Source organism: Salvia splendens, chromosome 7 (assembly GCF_004379255.2).
Source record: "Salvia splendens isolate huo1 chromosome 7, SspV2, whole genome shotgun sequence".
Taxonomy (NCBI): Eukaryota; Viridiplantae; Streptophyta; class Magnoliopsida; order Lamiales; family Lamiaceae; genus Salvia; species Salvia splendens.
The window spans coordinates 19,090,802-19,114,946 of record NC_056038.1 but is presented as its reverse complement, the minus strand read 5'-3'; the positions used below and the strand labels follow the sequence as shown (position 1 = coordinate 19,114,946).

The 24,145-nt window shown below is 36.5% G+C and overlaps 1 protein-coding gene and 2 long non-coding RNA genes across 4 annotated transcripts; 2 read left to right on the top strand and 1 right to left on the bottom strand.

Annotated features, from left to right (window-relative positions):
* Positions 1–540: 540 nt before the first annotated feature.
* On the top strand, positions 541–3,462 carry LOC121741272. 2 transcript variants are annotated; one of them, XR_006037820.1, is made up of 2 exons: positions 541–3,003; positions 3,182–3,462. It is a non-coding gene; the product is annotated as an uncharacterized LOC121741272 (long non-coding RNA). The 2 variants fall into 2 exon arrangements; XR_006037821.1 differs by having other exon boundaries at positions 541–3,028.
* Positions 3,463–8,640: 5,178 nt separating this feature from the next.
* Positions 8,641–10,360, bottom strand: LOC121811643. The gene is made up of 2 exons (XR_006052738.1): positions 8,974–10,360; positions 8,641–8,884 (listed from the first exon to the last, which is right to left on the bottom strand). It is a non-coding gene; the product is annotated as an uncharacterized LOC121811643 (long non-coding RNA).
* Positions 10,361–19,259: 8,899 nt separating this feature from the next.
* Positions 19,260–21,616, top strand: LOC121810531. The gene is made up of 4 exons (XM_042211291.1): positions 19,260–19,382; positions 19,480–20,119; positions 20,253–20,799; positions 20,881–21,616. Exons 1-4 carry the CDS (start codon positions 19,260–19,262, stop codon positions 21,614–21,616), a joined length of 2,046 nt encoding a protein of 681 aa, XP_042067225.1.
* Positions 21,617–24,145: the final 2,529 nt, after the last annotated feature.

Genomic DNA, 24,145 nt, shown 5'->3' with positions numbered 1-24,145 from the left:
ATTGAAGGAATCGACCAATTCCTAAACTATTGCGCCCCTCGGCCATGAATCGCTTCAAGTTTCTCTTGATAACTCCAATCTGGTTTCGTGATCCTCTCCTTTTGAGTCCTTTCTCATACTCTACTCCTTCTGAAATTCTCGTTCTTTTTATCGCTCGGGAAAGCAATAGTGATCTTGGAAATTATTCCATTAAGTTCGAGGTCGAACCATGTTCTAGAAGGCATGCATCCTAAAGCACTCTATGTTCTGTGAGGATCGTCTATGTTATCTATCCCATAGGTCTCGTGTTCTGAAAACTTGACTCCTAAAAGATACTGTTTTCTTTTCAAACTCTTCTAAACTTTTGACTGAACTAAATATCTTTGCAAAATATTCTAACTTTCTATTTGAAAATCAAACTATTTTTCTGACTCTAAATCTCAAAACATTAACTGGAGAAAACAATCATAACTTCTCAAAATTCAAAACTTACCATTTTCTCAAATCATACTATACATCGCTTCTTTCTTTTAAACTGAAATCGGTCCCTCAAAGGGAATACGTAAAATTTTCTAATATAAATATTTCTCTATTTTTCTTTCTTTATGAAAAAACAAAAGTTACCTCTATTTCTGGTTAAGCGTGACGAGTCGGGGTGTTGAGCCTTCGACGTTTAAACTTTTATTCTAGGGATACAAATCTAGACAAAGACTGAAAGAAGACTCTTGGGTCCAGAGCGGAAGGAAGAATTGCTCTGATACCAATGTCACGACCGCACTTTCTAAGGATAGAAAGCCCGGTTGATCGCGACCAGGGGAGGATGAAAGAAACGGGGAAGAAAGGGGAAGACTGTGGCACAACTGAACTTGAACTGAATAACTCAAATAATATATCAGAGTTCATGATACAAGAGAATAAAATCTCGACTTTTACATTGCAGCGGAAGAGTCAAGAGCAGATGACATCGTGTATGGAGACACGACGCATCCAAGTACTATTCTATCGAAGGATATTCATCGCATGTGCTCAACACCGCCCGCCGTCATCACTGCTCAACCTACACATTTTTAAAACATATGCAGGGCTGAGTACTTGGTGTACTCAGTGGACACATGCCGAAATATTTTACTGAAAAGAAACTAGTTTTGTCAAGCCATTACTGAGTGAGCTCGGGGTTTTATCTTAAAAGGCCCGAGGACACTAAAAGCATTTTCTATGTAAAAATTTGTGATCGTAGTCTATTTTTCCTGGAATTAATGTCATATCTGAAATTGCGTGAACTGTGTATGTATGGGCTCATTCCACTTACAGACCTGAATTCGCTTAAACTGGACTGGTCTAGAGGGACGTCGTCCTTGCTAGGCAAAGTTCAAAACAAAACTTGACAAGATAAAACATATTGATAACTTAAATAACTGAAAACATTTATACTGAGAATGTAAATAACTGGAAGCATTCATACTGCAAAACATACTGTGAACATAAATTAACTGAAAGTATATCATATAAAGCCCACGTAATATCATTTCACAATAGCACCTTTCATAAAACTGCACTTTAAACATAAATGCAACAATCGTATTTTAAATAGAAAGCCCACGTAACATCTCATCATAAATAGAAAGCTTACTAAAATACTTTTCGCAAAAACTTTATAGTAAACTGAAAGCCCGCCTCGTTCGCCTAATTTCCTTAACTTGAAATTCTCACTCTGATCTTAACTCGCGGAGATAGTCCTTTGTGAAAACATAAACATAATAATATATACTAATTAGACTTTAAGAAAACTTAAACATTTAATAGGAATGCATGCCTCCTAATTAAATTCCTTTTATTCTTTCATTCATCTTTAGGGAAAATTCTGGAACTTGCATATTTAGTAAATCGAGAAATTTAATTAATAGTAGCACTTCTTTATTAGACTTAATTATTTCTGTGACTTGAGAACGTCGTCAACGTCTTCCGTCCTATTTCCTTAGCGGCCGCCCAAGGCGTCGCCTTTCCCCTTCCGTCTACGGGTCTATCTTCCTCTTTTCTCCGGCGAAATCGCCACTCCCGATTGGGTCGCCGAAGCCTCGCCGGCTCCTTCCTCCTCTGCGACCTCTCTCTTGGGCGAGCTCCCTCAAATTTTAAATCTGAAATTCCTAGCTCGGAGAAAACCGAGAGGCATCGCCTCCTATCTCCGGAGGGCTCTCGACGCTGATCTCTCTCCCTTTCTCCGCGAGCTCGGCGTTTTCGCTGGGAGTCACACCATTGCCGGCGACTTGCGTCAGCCCCCTCCGTCAAGCAGCTTCTTCCCGTAAAGCTAAGCCCCCTTTCTCCATTCCCTTTTACTCAGTTTCTTTGAGTTACGGTAGTAGCTATGTAAAATTATTTCATGACTTTTGGGAATTATTTGAAGTTAAGGTGCCGATTTGTGATTGTTGGGGATGGGCTTGATGTCTCGTAATATTCATTGAGATTGATTGGATAACTTCTAAAAAGAAACCTTGGGCAGTAGCTATGGTATTGAGATCCTAAGTTCTTGAAATCCTATCATGATGCATCGAGGGTATTGATTGTGGAGTTACCTTGCTTGGTAATATTCCCCTGGCTATGGCTATTGGTTGCTGCCACTACTTGCTTGCTCCCACTCCTTTCTCCTCTTCCTACTTTAACTCCCTCTCGGTTATATGGTGGTGAAAAGGATTTGTGTATAACTAGAGAAACAAGCACCTATATACACACACTAAATTCTGGAGTTTGTTGTGATTTGGTCAAAGGGGTGTGTGCAGAGAGAAATCTGCTCTTTTGGCTTCTTGCTAAGTCTGTTGGGAGCAGATTTTGTGCAGGTGGGGACCAGTTATTTTGAGCAAGGAGTTGGCTCCCCTTTTCAAGTCTTCCTTGGGGATATCAAGCTCATTTTGGGTAAGTACTGCACAACATCAAGGGGCTGCCCCTAACTGATTTTTGTTTTGATGTGTAGGACACACTGAAGCTTTCGGTGCAAGAGGTTGAAGCTGAAAATCTTTTGGCAGGCAACAAGTTTTGTCATATTTATTTTATCCTTGTTGGTTCCTCCTTGTTATTAATTGCGTAGTACTTTGGCCTCAGATTTGATTTCTGAGGATCATAACCATATTTGTTCTCTTCTTGCTATGACTTTTAATTTCCTTTGATTCTTTGACAGGAGAAATCTAACCATTTTGGTGTATCTTGGCAGGTTGCAAGGTGGAACTTGACATCTTTTGATTGTCTTAAAATCGAGAAGGGAAGAGAAGATGACTCATGCTCAACCTTTTCTTGATTCCATTACCATTTCTAGCTAGGGTCAAACTTGTAGACTTTGTCATTTAGAATAGCTAAGACATAGCTATTCATTTCTTGTGTATAATTAGGTGTAGAGCATTCTATTTGATTAATTGACATTTCTTCTTTTCAACAATTGTAGTTCATAACAATTTAAATTCTTTGCACTTTAATTCCAAGTGTCTCTTCGTCAAATATCGTCTACCAAGTTACTTTTAGCCCATCAATTTTTCTAACCCTAGTCATTTAGTTAAATTAATTAATATAATTTTGACAATCCAAATTTTTATCCTTATTTGTGACATGTTGTACAAAACATTTAAAAAGGATAACTCATAATTATCTTTAGTTACCAAACATCAAGTCAAGAATCGGTACTATGATAACTATCACTAATTGTATCATAACTTGCAAATGATGTCTTAGTGTTAATACAGTGTGCATCATAAAGCCCACACGCCATGGGCCTTAGATCTTGGCAATTGCTCATTGGTCTATTATACGTGCCTGATTGTCGGTCTTGGAGATTGAGTTTAGTTTGGGCCTAAATTAATCTTTTTGGACCACACAAATGACTATAGTAAATTTAGCCCAACAACAATATTTTCCAACCCTATATTTGCCATGTAACCCAACAATATATGAATACATTTTCCAAATTCGCATGTAGAAGTCCAGATGCATGCGTCCACATCGACCTAGTCATCCATGTATGTACTCTGGACACTAACTTAAGTGAATACATGTCTAGGTGTATCCTAATATGCACATGTCCGTGAAAGACGATTGTAACGTTTGTAATCTTAGCCCGTTACTTGCCAACTGGAACAGATTTGTTTGAATCTGTTATGATCTAGAGGATTCCCAATGGAGTGGAGCATGCCTGTAAAAATAGTTAGTTGTTCCATAATTCCACACTTCTATTCAAGCACGCAATAGCTTCATCTCTAGTGCTACTACAAACGAGCTGATGTCGTCTCATCGTTGGAGACGACATGTCTAACACAAGAGCAATACGAGGACGTATGTCTTCTTGCTGAGAGAAAACTCATCGATTCGACTTTTACTAAGTTTTTGTTTATTTTTTGCATTTCATTTCCGAGTACTTCTTTTCCTACTATATTTAATTGAGTTGTATATATTACGCACGACAATTTCGATTTTTGTACTCAATTTCTATCGAGCTCATCTTGTACTCTTATAATGCCTTTATACATTGATTTTGTTTAATTATATGTATTGCTAGTTCACATGCTTAGTGACAGGATGGTTTTAAATACATGCACGTAGGTTTAACTTTGGTATATAACAAAACGAAATTATTTAAAAAATCATACAAGTTTGTAGGAATGAAAAAGGTGAAATAGACCAAATTTTATTCTGATGTCATTTAATTAACTCGTCAATAAAATTTTACATATGTACTATATATTATATGGATAGAGGGTGAAATTAAAATGCATATAATACTTCAGTCAACTAAGGCCATTCCTATATCCTTAAATCATAAAATGAGTGAATGAGATTAAAGCTCATAAATTTCTATAAATAGCAGATAAAATATCAAGAGATAAGATCATTAATTTATTATAATATGATGATATTCGTGGTTTTTTATATACATATATAAAAGGATAATACATATATCCATACAATGACATGAGAATTTCAACACACGTGCACAAAAATATCAATACAGTTTTATCGATATTTTACATGCATTATATTAAAAAAATTTGATACGTTTATTGATATAAACTGGCTTTCAACATTTACGAAAAAATGAAAAAAAAATGATAAAATTTCATCATTTGATCATCGTCCTAACATATGCAATTGAGATATCGTTAGAATCCTTATAAAATAACCTTTAATTTAATATATTTTTTTGAAAAAATAATTAAAATCGAGAGAGTTATGTAAATTTAAATTTTTGCGATGACTTTGAGAAGAGAGAATGTGATTAGTCTTAATTACTACATATAAGAATTGATATTACTAATTAATAATTTTTTAATAATATTCTCCCTTCATCCCAAAAAATAGACCACATTTGAAACTATACGTGTTTTAATGCGTAATTGATACCTTAAGAGAGATAGAAAGAAAAAGTGATTAGGGCATTTTGTTAGTGGAGAATGAAACTCACCTCGATAGAAAGAAATTTTTTCCTTGAATAGAATTGTTCTAATTTTATGGAATATTTCAAAATGACAAATGTGGTCTACTTTCAAGGGACGGAAGGGGTATATAATTCACTTTACATTATTTCAACTACTAAATCTTCTTGAAAACTAATGATTAAAAATTAGTCTTAATTAGAGATCATATTATAGAACTCTATCCTATAATAAATAAAATCTAATACTATGAATTACCGATTATTGTATGATTTTTTATTCTCATCAGAATATGCATTTTTACATGTATATCGAGACAAGCTACTTGGGGGAATCTCCAGTCTTGATTTTTTCTCTACAGATTGTATTTTCAGTTTCTAATTATTATGGGCCCAAAATATAATTTCTATGTATAAATTCCAATACTGTTAATATAATAAAATGGATTCTGGTATGTATTTGAGGAACATATACTTCTACGGATATTTAATTATGGATAAACAATAGAAAATATAAAAAGGAGTTGTAATAGTGTTGGCCTTTGCAAGAACATAATTATTATGGTATGGGCACAAGCATTTTCCAAATGGGAAGCAGAATATGGTGGGCTTGAAATCTGTAAAAATGGTGGACACAAAAGGCAAGATATGAATATTTGTGAAGTCGCATTCTTCCACCATGGGCTGCTGGCAATTATGGAAAGAAAGTTGTTATTCAAAGGGTCTACATGCTAGCATTAGAAGTAAACCAGCTTTTGTGGGGGTCTTTTCCCTTTGTGGGAAATGTGGTCTGACTTAATTCTTTTCTATAGTTGGAAAATATTTGGTCCCTCAATTGCCCTTTGGAGTTCTCTCAGACACACTTTGATTTGAATATGACCTAATGAGGGGTGTGATATGGTGTTTGTCCCAAATCATCAAAGTCAGCACATTTATAACGGGAAAAGTTGGCTGTGATTTAAGGTGAAATAAGATTTCCATGAAGAATAATGTTTAGCGCATGGTTAGGGGATCCAAAATTCAGTGCTCCTAAAAACACTCGGAGTCCATTTTGTACATGAAATTGGAATTTGGTTACATGAAATTGAATACATAATTGCACACACTCACTAAAAACACATGCAAGATTACACACACATTGCACACACTCACTAAATACACACTCACACCCACACATAGATGTCATACATAATGTACAATGCACACAAACATACTATATACACACTGCACCACACACAATACATACCTTACATGCACACACATCCACACCACACACTCACTGAATACACACACTACATGCAGACACATCTAGGGGTGGGTGGATACGGTACAACATACGGATATGAGCATACCGTAAGTGCGCTATGAAAAAATTTGATACATGATGAGGCTCGTTTCATGCATGTGTTCTGTGATAAAACTACACCCAATTATGTAATCTAACGTCCAATTGTGAGTCAGGTGTGTGTGAAAGTCCGCCAAATTCAGTTGGGCGGACGAACGGATCAAGGAGAGGGAGTCAATTGGCTGCGTAAACGGTTCAAGTCAGACTACATGACATGAGGCAGGAGCACCCGATTAGGAGATGCAGCGTAACACAAGAAAGATCCCCAAAGGCGAAAGGGCAAGAGAGACTTTTCGAAGGGAAGTTTCCCTAGGGATCAAGACCTCACGCCTTCCTATAAATGGAAATAGAGAAGGAGGAAGGAGGCAGCACTCATTAGACTTTAGCTCTCTCCCAGGGTTGAAATGGGGGCTCCCAACACTCCAAACTCCTGATTTTTCTGTCACATGCACACTTGGTTTTTAGTTTAGTTTTAGTTTAGCAGTGGTTGGGTGTTGGTTCTCGCACTTTCGTTATTTTGGTTCTGTAATTCCGTTCCGCGAATGGACGATGAAACAATCTCTGTTTTAGCTTGTTTTCTTTTGGTTTATGTTGTGTTTTGTTGCAGACTCTGGATGTTTCTAATTCAGTAAATTTAGTGTTATGATTTTGCTCATGTTGAAATGTTCTGTTTACAATGCATAATTTTCTGATTCACCCTTGAGTTCTGATTTATGATTCATGTTTTAGCTGAGTGTTTTTGCTATTGTTTAATCTGTTGGATCTGAGTTTTAACTTTTGAATTTTCCCTGGTTGTGAAGAAATCTTGAAGGAAATATGCTAGGATGTTTAGATCTGGTTATTAGCAGCATGGTAGAGTAAATCAGATTACGTTTACGTAGATTCAGTTCAAAGTTTATAGTAGATTTTTGAGTCGTAAGTTTGTTAAGTTAAGTTTTGTTGGGTCACAAGTATTCGGAAATGTTCAGATCTGATTATGCTCTGTTTTTCATGTTGATTTCGTGAAGAAGATGAAGTTGTTAGAAAAGTTTTATTATATCGTACGTTTTGCAGGAGACTGACATTAGTTCACTTTTATTCTATTTGGCCATTTAAAGAAATTTCGGTATGAGTTGATTAAGTAGATTTTAATTCTGTTTAACAAGTGAATCAGTTTAGTTAGTTTAGTCTCTCACTATGTAGTTTAACTTAACCCACCCTGTAAAGCGTGGCAACAGCCATTCCCATTTTGTCCGCAACAAATGTAGAACACATCTTCTTTGTGGGATCGATCCTTACTCCCTATACTAGTTAATAGCATTGTGGGTTAAGGTTTTGAAATGCTCTCGAGTCTCTCCAATTGCACACTCAAGCCGGTTTAAATCGAGTTGATCAATTTAAATTGTCACTGGACCCATTCGTAGGGTTGCAAGCGAAGACATATCTCGACTAACTGGATCGGTTCGATACTCTAGCTTGAAACACCCAGAACGATAGGAGAATCTAGATATCTAGATGAGAAAATCACACATTTCAATACCATTACCTAACCGAATATTTCGGTATACCAAAATATAGATACCGTTACATTACCGACATTTCGGTACACATCACAGTACGATATACCGCAATATTGTACGGTATACCGAAATACCGATATATCAAAATCATACCCTTAGCGAAAAAGATATGTTTCATACTACATTATATTTTAAAAATGACATTTTAACTATCTAAATAATGTTCAAGTCATTAAAATTCCATCACAGTTCATAACATTCAAGTTAATAAAACTTCGAAGCAATAAAATTCAAACATCATATTCCAAAACAATTACAGAAAGTTCAAGGTTACAAATTTTGATAAATACTCTTGTAATAGCCGAGACCTAGATTCTCGAGAATTCTTAAGAAATAAATACCAGCTTTTATTTAACGAATGAAAGAGTATTTTTATTTCTTGAGAAAAGGTACAAATTACAGTTTTCAGAATCTCAAACTAAAGTTACAATCTTTGACGACAGAATTAAAAGTCGAGCTACTACACTATTACATTTAGAAGTCCCTAACGACTTCATTGGTCTTCGTCACCGGGCAAGTCTTGGCCCCAGATTTTAAACGAGCTGGGAGGGCGAGACCACGAGGGAAGACAGCCTCGTTGGCCAGCCGCAGCTCCTGCCAAAGCGCACGAAAAAGAGAAATTAGTTGCATGAAATAGAGACAACTAAAAGAAGCATAGTAGGAAAGGGAAGGGGAAACAATACCTTTCAGAGATGGGGGTGAGAGTTTGACCGAAAGAGGCAACTCCAGCCAGCAGGCTCCTCTCCAGCTAAGACTCTGCAAAGCTGCAGATAACAGCCCTTACCTTCCCCACCCGGACCTACTATAGTCCGGAAATCAGCCCCAAATGCTTGCTCTAGTGTGCACCTGCAAAAGGGACAAAATACATAAATGAATCCGAGTACAAGGCAGCACAAACCACCAAAACAGTTAAAGGATGCTGCAAAGTCAGCCAACACTCAGCCTCTGCAGCTTTCAGTTACAAGATATGTGTTTATATACACATGCTACCCCTCGGTTATTATACCACACCACAACACCTCTCACTCAGTAGCAAAGAAGTAAGCTAAAGGGAGGGAAGAAGGACTGAGGCAGTGAGAAGAACTGAGGCAGTGAGAAGAACTGAAGTTTGGGCCAAGTGAGTGAGGTAAGATCTCGTTTTCTTTCTCAAGCTCAAGCAATGACAGTAGACTCATCATGTAGTATTCATGTGTTAGGAAAACATAGCATAATAGTGTTGAATGCTTCACAATACAGTTTGTGCACCATTAGAGCTATGCTAGAAATGGAAGAACAACATCTTGTTAAGAAATCCAGAAGCATAAGCCGCTCTTAGTTCAAAATCAGTGGCTAAGACAACTTAAACCTTTTTTTTCCCTCAATCTTTTGCACAAATGGACACCAGAAAAAGAAAATCATACAAATCTAAAACGTTCTAGACGAGCTACTGCAGTTTCTGTGACAAACGAACACAATCTGCCCAAATCAAAGAATAAGCAAAACAAGAACAGACCATACTTAAAGAAACCACCTAAGTAGCTAATATAGGAGGCTTAGCTTTGGGAGTTTCTGTCGGAGTTGGCGGCGACCAGACGGTGAAGCCGAGAGTCGACCGCAAGGCAACCGTGACACGCGACGGCTCGCCGCCGAAGGAGATCGGCAGTGGCGGCGTGAGTCTCGGACCAACAGCGGATCAGCGACGACGGCGGAAGCCTCGCGGAGCGACGGCGAGCACCGCTGACTCCAGCAGCTGCTGTGCAAGCGCCGGGGAGTGTCGAGACTGCCTCGCGAAGGGGGAGGGCAGCGGCGAAGGGTGCCGGCAGAGGGAGTCCTGCGACGAGGTCACCAAGACAGCAGCGACGGCCGCGGTGCCGTGCTGACTCCACCAGTCCATCGACGGCGCTCGCTAGGCTGTTTCCACCCACTGGAGTCGTCGGTGGCGGCGGCGGCTTGTCACTTGCCGGGATTTCGAACCGGAGACGCTGCGATGCCGGCGAGGGGAGGGGAAGAGTTGGAGAATCTAGGGCTTTCTCAGTTTGGGTTTTATTTTTGGAGAAAGGGGAAAATTAAGAATGGGGAAAAGCCGATGGAATCGGCTGATTGAGGAAGGGAGTATGATTGATTGGGCCACCTCCCTAATTTTAAATGGGCCACTCCACTTTTGGGCCAAAGGAACTATTTCAAAATAAAAAGAAAAGAGAAGTGGGCCAAGGGATACAATCTGGGCCAGATTAATAATTCCTAACTGGGCCTGGTTTGAGTTGGAACTATACTCTAAAATTAGTTCCAAGGTATAACGGGATTTAATTCCTAAGCCGCGGAAGAAAAAAAAGAGAGAATTTTTAAGCCGTGTTGAAATAGTTTTCGATAAAATAATTAAAGCGGACTTTAATAGTCACAGTTTTAATTAAAGAATTTAGATCTCCAATTTTTGAAAGAAAGAGATAAAATAAAATAGCACACGCTTAGGCATGCATTCATGCAAGATAAGCATTTTCTTTAAAAAGCCTAATTTAAGTATATTCAACTTTGTAAAGGAACGTCGTCACTCGACGCGTAATCCCAGGACAGAAAAGCACCCGTTTTGCAAGAGTTAAGCAATTGAGGTGGGGTTTCTCTTCCTTCTTTTAAAGCATGCTTTATGTGAAAATATGATTATTTGAATGAGTTGTCATGCCATGTTTTGTTTTATGATTGCCTATCTGTTGGCTATGCCAACCCAGTTAAATCGAATTCGGGTCCCAGTAGGTCAGTAAATCCTACTCGGACTAGTGTACACATAGGGACCGTGAGCTAGCGCTAGGTTGGCCGGTCCGTGGGTCGTGAGCTAGCTCCAGGTTGGCCGGCCCAGTGGTCGTGGAATGTGGCCACATTCCCGATTCACGCAGCTGATATGGCATATCATCAGAAGTTTAAATGACTGCAGTCTATTTTCAGAAAGAAATAACAGATTTTAGTGACCGGGATAGATTTTCAGTAAAACCCCGCGTTCACTCAGCTTGGCTGACAACTAAAAGAAAATATTTTCGGCATGAGCCCACTGAGTGCATCAAGTACTCAGCCCTGCATTTTGTTTTCCTTAATGTGCAGGTTGATTGTTGTCAAAGCCGAGGAGGTGTTGGGACAGAAGACTAAATAAGCAGAAGGATAGCTGGTGTAGTATGTCTTCATACATACTACATCTGTCTTGGTACTCTTCCGTTGCGCAAAATTTTAGAACTTGTTTTTAGCAAAGACAATTGTTCCATAACTACTCTGATTCAGTATGATTTGTACCCTCAACACATTTCAGACAATGTTTTCCTTTGATCTAAGTATCTTATGACGAGTTGAGACAGTTTCAGTATGTTTTAGTCGCGGAAAAGCTACACTTTCTTTGACTAGGGAGATGTGGTCGTGACAACTCCACAAACATTAATACATAACCTGTTTCCATCGAAAATCACAATACAAAATACAGCAGTGCATTTGACTAAATCCAAAAATAAAAAAGATAACTAAATTTTAAACCAAAAAGTATCTTTTGATGGCAATTCTAATATTTAAAATCATGTAATGAATTTCCGCACACTAACACGCATATTACAGAAATTTTAGCATGAACATGAAGAACGTATATTTACAAAAGCTATCATACTAAAGAGATAAGTCAGTGTCTACCAGAGAATGTATATTTATAAAAGTAACTATAACGAAAAACATTTCGTGTGCAGTAAAAAAAGGAACCACCTTACGATGGAGAACCTCATTGTTAGCTTGCAAGTCTTCAATGGAGAATTTATGTAATAGAAGTCTATTTAACTAAACCCAAAAATAAACGTTTATACTACCAAAATAAAGCAAGAAAGCAGTTTAGTATAAAAACTCGAAAGAGACACAGATTTATGTGGTTCACCATCGTTGTGTTTGCTACGTTCACAGGCACGAAATGAGAACAAATTGTATGATGATAGCGGTTTCAAATTAGTGTTATGTGTCCCACTTCTACATAAATAGGCACACACACGACGGGCTAGACTCAAAATGACAATTACTAACAATGTAGATTCAAGGAATACTTCTCCTTTCTTGCCTTAGATTTTGCAGGGGATATATCCTCCGTTTGGCTAGCAATCCATGTGGATTAAATGCATACTAAAAAATCTCCACATTGACTTGAATCCTCCTTGCAGATGCATCATCACTATACCTGACAAACAGACTTCTAATCATAGATGCTCCTCATAGCTCATGTTTAATCCACATTACCATTATTGATTTTTATTTTATTTATTTATTATAATTATAATCATAGATAGTTATTTAATTATTGAATTTACAAATGAAGTAAAAATTAAAGTTCGTTCAATTCTTCTTATTCATTTGTTTTAAGTCAAACTAAAAAAGAATGATTCGAGTTTTATATTTGTAAAAGGTATGTAACCAATAACAGTTTTATAATTATTCAAATAAAATACAAATTAAATATTTAATACCCTAATAATATACATATAATGTTGTGACTTGTGACTATTGAAGTATATAGATAGGACCAAAAAGTCTCGAGCTTATCCTCCACCATAAAATGTCGGATGTTGCAGCGTGTGATTTTTTTCCCTTAGCAGATTGTATATTAACATTATTATTTATTATTTGGCTTCTGTAGCAAACGAATGGCTCTTTATGATTAATGCTTAAAAAGTAGTTTATTAGAAAAGCAATCTTGATAAAGATGTCACACGAATACAAAATATTATTAGTTAATTACTTTAAGTTATTTATTTTCACAGAAAAAGACAAATAATTGTGCAGAAAAAAGGTAAACAAACGTCTCTGAAAATCAGTAAAAGAGGTAGGTAAAGCTTGAAACCGGGTTCTCAGGCTGCTCCAAAGATCAATTATTTCATTGTGTTTCATTATTATATAATTCCATCTACTTTCCAATGATGTACTCATATTTCAACACAAAAAGTTTTAGTTTATACTCCTTTAGCAATAAGAGACACTTTGAGTAGTATTATTTAATTTATTTAGTACTCCGTATATAACTACACAGAGTTACTAATTTCACTTTAAAGAAAATTGGATTCGATGTTTGAGATCGAGCAAAACGTGTCAATTCTAATAAAATAGAAGTAGACTTTTAAGAATTATATATAATGTTCAATATAGAGATATGGACAAAAGAATTATTTCCATTTCTTGTATACCAAAGATCCATGGTAAAAGCATCTCGTTCTCTTTGATAATAAATGTAGTTTTTGAAATTGATATTAAGAAAGTAGAATAATTATTTTCCTCTGTCCCAATGTATTTGAGTTGTATTTATTTTTTGTTTGTCCAAGATAGTTGAGTCATTTTTTTTTATAAAATTTTTATTCTCTCTTACTTTACTCTCTTCATCTCTTTTACTTTACAACCTCTCTTACTTTTCTCTATACTCTTTAACCTTTAATAAAAAAATTTCTATTTCATGCCTAAAAAAATGCCCTAACTACCTTGAGACGGAGGGAGTAATATTTGCTAGTTAAATTAAATAGTGGTTAATATATTAACTTTATATGTCCCGGTACAATTTTAATGTTTGCAAAAATAAGAGATATTTTAATTTTTAATTAATATACACATATATAATTAAAATCAAACGATCACCCATATCCACGTAACTTTCTGAATAATACTCTAAGACTCGTTTGATAAGTGATGTAGGATATGCACGTATTGGTAGATGACAAAGATTTAGGGCCAAGTTAGAATAGAGATTTGATTTTAATATCTCGTATTTGATAATTCTTTTTTTATAATCTCACTTTGTTTGGTATAAAAGTTTATGAAATCAAAATTAAATATGCAGTGACTTATTCAACCTTATACAAACCTATATTTCCTAAATTGTCCTTAGCTCTACCCTAGTTGAATATGCTATGTAAACACACAATTCCCTCTCCATTTTTCTTTCTTATTTCTTGGCGGCTCTAAACCCAAAACAATATGCACATCATGTTTACGTAAAAAAGCAAGCCATGATTAATTGTTCACAAACAAAGCTCTTTAAACATATGCTCGATTTAAGTCACAGACAGAGCTCTTCGAAAACTTATGAGAAAAAAATTGTTCCAAATCAATCTTGGTCAACATCGGTGGAATAGAATTGGGGATATCATCACACGTGGGCAACAAATTTAATAGCTCACAGAAAATTTCATAATTAAAAAAAAAGAGAGAAAGATTTTATAATGAATAAGCACCCACCGACTGAAAATTTTGATAGTGGATTTTTGATTTACTTGTTCATTTGAGGTAGAAGGAAGAGTATGCGATGGAAGTCTGGAAGAGATTGACGTAAGGGGATGAAGGAGAAACTTCTTTCTTTTTTATGTAAATAAATAGACGAAGATTTGTATATAGCAGCCAAATGTGTGAGATATGTGTGATTTTAAGAAAAATCTCTGGGCTTGGATGGACCATAGAGAAACAAAACTGGTTCCATGGTAGGTTAACTATAATACTAAACATGAAATAGTCATAGTATATATATCTAGGCATTATCAGCTTATCAAACTATAATACCAAACTATGATGTTGATTTTTAACAATAGTTTGTCTTATAACCATTAAAGAAAAAATCGATAATATTTTCAATTCAACTCGATATCATTTTTAAGTCGACATAATATCATTATTGATGAAGGCAAAGTTTGTTTTTATATGAAAAAATGAAAATGATGTTATCTTAATCAATAAAAATATTTTATCGAATTGAAAATAATATTAAGTTTTGCTTTAAATCTGAAAGAAGGAAAATGATGTTACCTTCATTAATTTATATCAAATTGAACATGATGTTAGTTTTCATAGAAATATTATAGCATTAGAGTACGTATTCATCTACTATATTAATTATTGATAAACTCGTTATTTTGGTGTTGAGTTTCATCGCTTGAACTATGTCTTTACACCAATTATACACCAATTTAATACACCAATTGGTTGTTTTGATAACTTTGTTGAGTTTTGAATGAAAATAGGACGGACTAGATTGTTGATTCCTAATTAGACTCTAAAGGATATCACTCTTCGTCTTTGAAAAAGAATTTAGTGTGGGCATCTTGCACGCCTTAGTCAAAGTTATGTAGAAATTATGTCCATTTTATGAAAAATGCGACAGATTCTCTACCTGGGCCATCACTCTGAGACCAAAATCGACCCGACATGGGTCATCTTCTCAAGCCCAACTCCACAACCTTAACCCGGGCCGGATGGCTTTGATCCATGAGACCACCCGGCCCGGATTTTTGTCTTTCTTAACCCTATTTTATGCTAAGATGAGACCTAGGGCACAAAAAAGACACCATTCTTCACGTTATTCACATCCCATGAGACAGAATATAAATCCACGGAGCGACGGATTCAAGATCGAATCTCCCCAATCTTTCCAGCGAGCAAAGACAGAGCTTCTAGCTACGATTCCTTCGATCAAGGGTGTAGTTAGTTTAGCTTTTTGATGATTTCTTCAGAGTTTTGGGATGAAAGGGTTTGCCTAAATCTTCCGTAGAATTCTACTGGGAATATTCAATGAATTCTACGTTGAATCAAGTTTCGTTTTCTATGGCTTGGTTCATGTAGTTAATTTAATTTCTTTTGTGCTTCTATATTTTTTGACTGATCACCTTGTGAATGCATGTGAAGTTTACTACAATAGTCGGGAGATGACAAGTTTAATTTAATAGAAGAGAAATTATCACCTTAACCAATAATAGTCGATAGACTTGAGATTTGAAGTGAAGAACTGAAATCCTAGGAAATTTTTAGGAGTTGTAATAAATTTCTAGGAGGCTTCGATTTTAAAGTTGCAATCTACGATTTATGTGCTTCGGGGGAATGCACGATTTTATATTTGTGATAGCTCAATAACTCTTAACACCCTAGTTGGCATAGATTGGAATTTGATAAATCATATTTTAGTTGCCGTTGAACCTTTAAAGTTCTACTTCTTTAAGTCTTTATTTCTATATATTATTTGCTTTAACTTTGTATGTGCTTTCAATTTAGTAGAGTTAGAAAATAAGCCCTCTTTTTTTATTCTCTAGATAGTAGGAATAGTTGGTTCCTAGTAATTATGATTAATCCATTGGCCTCTATGAATACAATACTCTTACTTGCCCATGACTCTAATAACATCCTATTCTTGTGGTTGGTCTTGTCTAATAGGATGAGTCAGTTATAAATTTGCATCATTCAATATATACATAGGATGAGTCAGTTATAAATTTGCATCATTCAATATATACTCCATTCGTCCCTTAAAAATATGAACTATTTTCATTAAAGTCTGTCCCTTAAAATTATTAACTTTCTGTTTTATGAAATTTTTTTCTCTCCAATGAGATGTGACACATTTTCCGCTAACAATACTTCGATCACTTTTTCTTCGATCTCTCTTACTTTATCAATTATGCTTTAAACATGTGCCCCTTCAAAAGTTTATATATTTAAGGGACGGATAAAATATTAACTACGCGAAAATTGATATGAGTCTGTGCTATAATCTGGATCCCTCTTCTCCAGATTAATGGCAATTAGAACCTATATGAATAACATTCTGGAAAGGAAAAAATGATGTTGGTTTTCATCAATAAAGATTTCGTATCAAAGTGAAAATGGTATTTCATCGGTCCTGAAGTAGAGGTTGCACTTTCCTTTTTAGTTCGTCCCACAACAAATGTCATATTTTTTTTTTGAAAAAAGTTCTCTCTCACTTCAATATAAAAGAATTATTTTCTCGCTCTACTTAACACACAAAACAACATCTCACCTAAATTCCCATATCATCACTCAAATATGACATCTATTATAAGTAGGAGAGAATACAAGATGTCACATTTCTTTTTTGAAAGATGTTCTTTCTTACATTAATATAAATATACTTTTTTTCACTCTCCATAATACACAAAACAAAATTTCTTAAAATCTCATGCAATATCCAAGCGTGACATCTAGTATGGGACGGATGGAGTATAATACAACATTTAAAAAAACATTTAGTTCAATTTCATTTTTGTTAGACAACTAACGTTATTATGACTTCGTTTCTTGAATTTATTTCTCTGCACTCATCGACGAGTTAGTACGTGACAAGTTGACTTCAAAACTTGATTATAAATACTATACTCCTCCCTCAGTCTCTGAAAAGTATAAATATTTAGTTTGACACATGTTTTAATGTATGGTTGATAAAATAAGAGAGAGATAAATAAAGGTTGTGTAAATAGTGTTATTGGAGAGTTGGCTCAATGAAAAATTGTGGGTGACCGGCGGCTATGCAGGCATTTTATGTATTATATTCATGTGTGTGCGTGCTCACTTTAACTGGCTAGGAGGGTACCTAGACCTAGCCTTGTCGTTGTGCGTAAACCCACGATTTTCAAAACCTCAACCCACTTCTACTAGAGAGGTGATACGCTCGGATTTTGCACGGTTTTAAGGCCATTATTTGGTCCGTTTTGAGTGTCAAAGTTGCATTACATGTCCATTATTTGCATATTTTATATATTTTGGTATTTTGACATGTTTTGTGAGAAATGAGCATATTTGAGCTTAAAATGGGAATCAAAACGCGAAGTAGGAAATCTGGAGTTTCTGGTAGCGTCCAGCGACTACTGCAACACTGCTGGCGACCGCCGGCGCTCAGCAGCAGCCATGTCTGTAGCGGTCTGTTTCGGGAAATTTGTGCATGGAATGAAGACACGCCCAGCGACCGCTGGGCAAGGCGTGGCGACCGCCACCCAAGAGGCAGAAGCCTCAGATTAATGCGTGGCGACCGCTGGCCAAGGTGCAGCGGTCCGCCACAAAATAGCGGCGAGCAGATTTGCCCTAATTTTCTCTCCAAGATTTACCATATTTTGCAACCCTTTTCATTATTTTGAGGAGCTCGAATTTTTCCCTATATATAGCCCTTCAAGCTTCATCAAAATGATCCTATTTTTACAACACATTTTCCAGAGATTAACAGTTAGAGTGCTTCATTGTGCAAGGAGTTGAAGAAGGATTCAAGAACATCATAGCTACAAGGATTCAACCTTTGGGTTTTATTTGCTTTAGTTTTATGTTCCAATTGTTTTCCCTTCAATCTATGCTTTTAAATTATTTTATCATGTGTAACTAAATTCATAGGATTCTAGGGATGTGTTAGTAACGACTTTGGTTATACAATTCCTTTTCTATTTAATATCCTTTTTGTTCTTACTTTGTTTCTTTCTTCAGTTAATGGATAATGCTTCACGTTTGAGTGACACATTCTGTGATGAATTAATATAACTTGCTTCATAATCGTGAGAGGAGGTTGGCGAGTTAGATCCACTTAATAGACACTGCAATTAGCTTCCTTTAAAACAACATTGTTAATTGAGAGTGAGGACTTTTCAAGGGTCTTAGGAGCTTTTAGGAGTTACGTACTTAGGATTGACAACCCATTAGTTTGTAACCAACGTTTGCATCGCATGAGCATAAACTAGGCGGCTCGTTCTATTAAAGTAAGAACTGTGTTAGGGTATTGTAGTTGGAATTTGTATAACCATAACTGTGAACGCACACTCCTGGAATTCCCTTATCTCTATACTTTAATCTCCGTGATTTATTTGCAATTAGTTGTTAACTTGCTTTCAAATTGTTTTATTTTCAAAAATATTCAAATCTTTCGCTTTTTCCAAATAGTAATTGAGTTTTAGTAGAGGGTAGCCAGTCTGTGATTGTTTTCCCCGTGATCGATATTCGACACTGACCTTTAGCTATATTATTCCTACTATGTAAACTTGCAGGTATTTTTAGTGCTAATAAAAAGTGCATCAAGTTTTTGGCGCCGTTGCCGGGGAATACATTAACTACGTGATTGATATCTTCGATAGGATTATTTTTCTACTTTGGATTTCACTACTGTCATTTTTAATTTTTTTTATTTTTTTAGTAGTTTCTACAAGTTGTGCATACTTGTACGTTTTGTGGTGAATACAAGATGGAACCTACCAACCACAATCTTATCGTCGCTCTCCGAAAGGAAGTGGAAGAGATGCGAGCCAAGAGAGCTCGGGCAAAGGCTGAAAAAGAAAAACGTGCAAGTTGCATATATTTAGTCATGGTAACATTGTGGATATTCCTGTAGGTCCGCAGATAGAGGCCAACAACTTCAAGTTGTGGATACCCTTGATCAATAGAGTTGAACAAAATGCCTTCAGGACGCAAATCGACATCTCACCAAGTTCGTGGAAATAGCTTATACAACTAAGATCAACGGTGTTGATGATGATATTGTGAGGGTAAGACTTTTTCCCTTTTCCTTAACTGATGCTGCTAAAGAATTGTATGATTGTCTGCCTGCAGATAAAACCACCAATTGGAAGGATCTAGTGGTACTCTTCCTCGACAAGTACTATCCACCTGGTACCATCCTAAAGTTGAAGTGTGAGATCTTTCAGTTCATACAAGGATATGATGAACCTCTGTATAAAGCTCTGGCACGTTTCAAAGCTCTTCTCCGCAAATGCCCAACCCATGGTTTTGGAATAGACCATCAGGTAGGAATCCTTTATAATGGATTTAACAAAAAAATTTCTAGTTTGTTGGATTCAGTGGCGAATAGGGGATTCTTAAGGAAAGGAGGAGTTGCCTCCATGGAGGTGATAGAGGAATTAGCCACCCAAAGTCGGGGTTGGTCCAAGGAAAAGCATAAAGTCGAGAGGGTAGATGCAGTGAAGAGACCATGTGGGAATGAAACATCTCAGGAATTGGCATCCATCAAAGCAAGACTTGAAAAATTAGAAGCTCCAAGCAATGAGGGGAATGGCATCAAAGATGTCAAATATGTCCAAAATGGAGGTGATCCCAACATGCTTTATAATAATAATTATCGCCCTAGTCAGGGGTGGTAGTTTTAATAATTATAATGGAAATCACCCACTTCCAAATGTATCTCATGCTAATAATCATAATTTTGTCCAATCTCCTGCAGGGTTCAATGTGAGAAAAGAGAAAGGAGCGGAGCCACTTACCAAAGAAGAAAATTATGAGATTGGCATCCAAAAGATCTTGGAGGTATTGCTTGAGGATAGAAAGAATAATGAGGCCAAGATTGGAGTTGTAGAGGAAAGACTGACCAAGATCGAAATTGGGTTAAACATTGTAGCCTCCACTATGTCCATCATTAAGTTACAAATGGATCAAGTCCAAACGAAGGCAGAGGGGGATAAAGCTAAGGCTGCTGCCAAGGTTGCCGATATCAATAAGGATTGGGATGCAACGAAGTCACTGTCCGAAGCCAGCACCTCAGGCACGAAAACCAATGCGTGTGCGCAGCCCAACGGGCCGCTGGAACAAAGTCAGTGGGCCGCTGAGAACGAGTCCGCATCTGATCAGCTTGTGCGACACAATGGAATCATCCTGCCCTTCCAACCCAAAAAGAAACTCAAGCTCGAAGAGCAATTTCGACAGTTCTTGAATATGTACTGTAACTGTCATATTGACCTCCCTCTCGTTGATGCATTGCAGGAAATACCTAGGTAAGCCAAGCTCTTGAGAGAGGCGGTTATGAAGAAGTAAAGGCTCCAGAAATCTGATCTAAAGCTACCTCTTCATTGTAGTGAAATCATCCATAAGCAAAGGCTTGTCAAGCAGAGGGATCCAGGCCAATTCATCATTCGTTGTTCCATTGGGAATGGTAAAGTAGATAAGACTCTTTGTGATCTCGGAGCTAGCATCAACATAATGCCTTTGGATTACTACGAGAAGCTCAACATTGGGCCACTCAAATCCACAGATGTTTTCTTAAGGATGGCTAACAATACTGCAACAAAGGCGGTAGGGGTAATTGTGGATGTATTGGTAAAGGTTGCTGATTTTATATTCCCTACCGATTTATTTGTTTTAGACATGAAAGTTGATAAACAAGTTCCTCTAATCTTAGGCAGAAACTTTCTAGCCACGTGCAAAGCTCTTATTGATGTAGGTAGAGGAGAAATCACAATAAGTGACCATGGAGGAAAGTTAACTTACTACATCAAGAGTGCAATGCTAAAAGATGAAGATGAGAGTAGAGCAAAAAAAGAAGGGGACTGTAGGATGGTTATGATGTGTGATAAATCTAAGCCATTCGACCCGAAAAAAGGGGAAGATCCTTCTAACCCTTCTATTTGCATAGTTTATCCCAATCCTACGTCTCAAGAAACTAAAAGGAAAAAGCCTAAGTCTTTGCGTACACCTGTGCAGGAAATGACAGTTAAAAGGACGAAGCCGTTGCATCTCGTGGATTCTGAAATCTATGTCATCAAAACCGCCAATGGGAAATTCAAATGGTGGAAGAAAGTTACTAACAAGTAGGTCCCATTTGCGGTGGCAAAGACTAAGAGTGTTGGTACAAAGGCATCCCAAAGGAATCCTCACGATGGGGGATAACTCATGAACTTCAAAGAACGTCAAGCTAAAGAATGAAAACAAGCGCTTGTTGGGAGGTAACCCAACCATTTATTTTAAGTTTTTAAGCTATTTTATAGTTTAATTTTGTTTTTGTGTAAATTGAAATTTTTCGCAGGTTCTGGACTCCGGCCAGCGACCGCAGGACATTCACCGCATTCCAGCCGCAATTTTTTGAGTTTTTCCAATTTTTTTCTCGTCCAGCCACTACGTGAAAATTTCAAGGTATGTTTTTCTTTTTAGTAGTTTACTCACGTCCATATCGACTCTACAAACTTATTTTACACTTTGTTGTAAATAAGTTTGAGGGGATGAAGTGGTGGACCGTTAATCCATGTCATGAGCATAGCATGAAGAACTTAGAAACACACATGTTTAGGGACACATTAGACCGATTTGCCAATGATATGAAGTTCTTTTCATCTTTGATGAAGTATGGCTTGACGTTTGATTTTATGGTTTGGTGAAAAGGTGCATAATTAGCGAATTGGTTGTTCGCCTTGAATCATGCTTATGCCTTGTGAGATTTGAGCCTAAATTCTTTCTTGTGTGATTTATCTGCATTCATGTATATGTTTTTAGAACTTGCTCATAGTCTGCCTAAGTTTACATAGTGTTTAAGTTGATTTAGGAGGATGTTAGGCCATCTTTTCTTAGCTACTTTTATATCCAAATTTTCGACCCTCTCAAAATTTGGATATATAAGTAGCTACGAAAAGATGGCCTAACATCCTTTAACCCTATTCTTTGGAAGCCAAAATAAATGGGTCGAAATTTTTAGCCTTTAACCCTAGTTCTTATTATCTTTTGTGAAGGAATTGGAGAGATAAGGAGGAAAGTATAAGAACTAGTGTGCTTAATATAGAAAAGTGCAAGTTGTGAAACAGTGAAAATTCAAAATGTGTGCTTAATCATAGAAAGGATGCTTACGAAAAAAGAAAGAAAAGAAAGAAAAGAAAAAGTTGTTAAAGGTTGTGAAGAAAATAGAGAAAAATCAAAAGTTTGGAAAGTGAGTTGAAGGAGAAAAATAAAGTGTTAAAACTGTCTTCGTTTATTAGAAAAGTGGAGTTATTTTTACTCTACTTGGGATATTTTTATTTTTGAAGTCACTTTTTAGCCAAATAATCCTCACCTACCAAAGAGACTACATTACAACAAAAAATAAAGACCTTTTGGACCTTTGATTCTTAATCACATCTAGTAGATGAGGGAATAGACTTTGAGCAAGCCTATGGTAAACTTTCTGAATAACATTCAGAAAGAAAAAAATGATGTTGGTTTTCATCAATAAAGATTTCGTATCAAAGTGAAAATGGTATTTCATCAGTCCTGAAGTAGATGTTGTACTTTCCTTTTTAGTTCGTCCCACAAAAGATGTCATATTTCTTTTTTTGAAAAAAGTTCTCACTCACTTCAATATAAAAAAATTATTTTCTCGCTCCACTTAACACACAAAAAAACATCTTACCTAAATTCCCATATCATCACTCAAATATGACATCATTAATATAAATATACTTTTTTTCTCTCTCCATAATACACAAAACAAAATTTCTTAAAATCTCATGTAATATCCAAGGGTGATATCTATTATGGGACGGATGGAGTATAATATAACATTTTTAAAAAACAATTAGCTCAATTTCATTTTTGTTACACAACTAACGTTGTTATGACTTCCTTTCTTGAATTTGTTTCTCTGCACTCATCGACGAGTTAGTACGTCACAAGTTGACTTCAAAACTTGATTATGAATACAATACTCCCTCACTCTCTGAAATGTATAAACATTTAGTTTGACACGTGTTTTAATGTATGATTGATAAAGAAAGAGAGAGATAAATAAAGGTTGTGTAAATAGTGTTATTGGAGAGTTGGCTTAATGAAAAATCGTGGGTGACCGGCGGCTATGCAGGCATTTTGTGTATTATATTCATGTGTGTGCGTGCTCACTTTAACTGGCTAGGAGGGTACCTATACCTAGCCTTGTCGTTGTGCGTAAACCCATGATTTTCAAAACCTCAACCCACTTCTAATGGAGAGGTGATACGCTTGGATTTTGCACGGTTTTAAGGCCATTATTTGGTCCGTTTTGAGTGTCAAAGTTGCATTACATGTCCATTATTTACATATTTTATATATTTTGGTATTTTGACATGTTTTGTGAGAAATGAGCATATTTGAGCTTAAAAAGGGAATCAAAACGCAAAGTAGGAAATTTGGAGTTTCTGGTAGCGTCCAGCGACCGCTGCAACACTATCAGCGATATCTGTAGCGGTCCGTTTCGGGAAATTTGTGCATGGAATGAAGACACGCCCAACGACAGCTTGGCAATTCGTGGAGACCGGCACCCAAGAGTCAGAAGCCTCGGATTAATGCAACGCGACCGCTGGCCAAGGTGCAGCGGTCCGCCTCAAAATAGCGGCGAGCAGATTT

Excerpts from the sequence above, each read along its gene's own strand:
- LOC121810531 (XM_042211291.1), top strand. The coding sequence starts at position 19,260 with ATGGAACCTACCAACCACAATCTTATCGTCGCTCTCCGAAAGGAAGTG. Across the intron at positions 20,120-20,252 it reads CAAATATGTCCAAAATGGAG|GGTTCAATGTGAGAAAAGAG; the intron begins GTGATCCCAACA and ends AATCTCCTGCAG. Across the intron at positions 20,800-20,880 it reads GCATTGCAGGAAATACCTAG|TGAAATCATCCATAAGCAAA; the intron begins GTAAGCCAAGCT and ends TCTTCATTGTAG.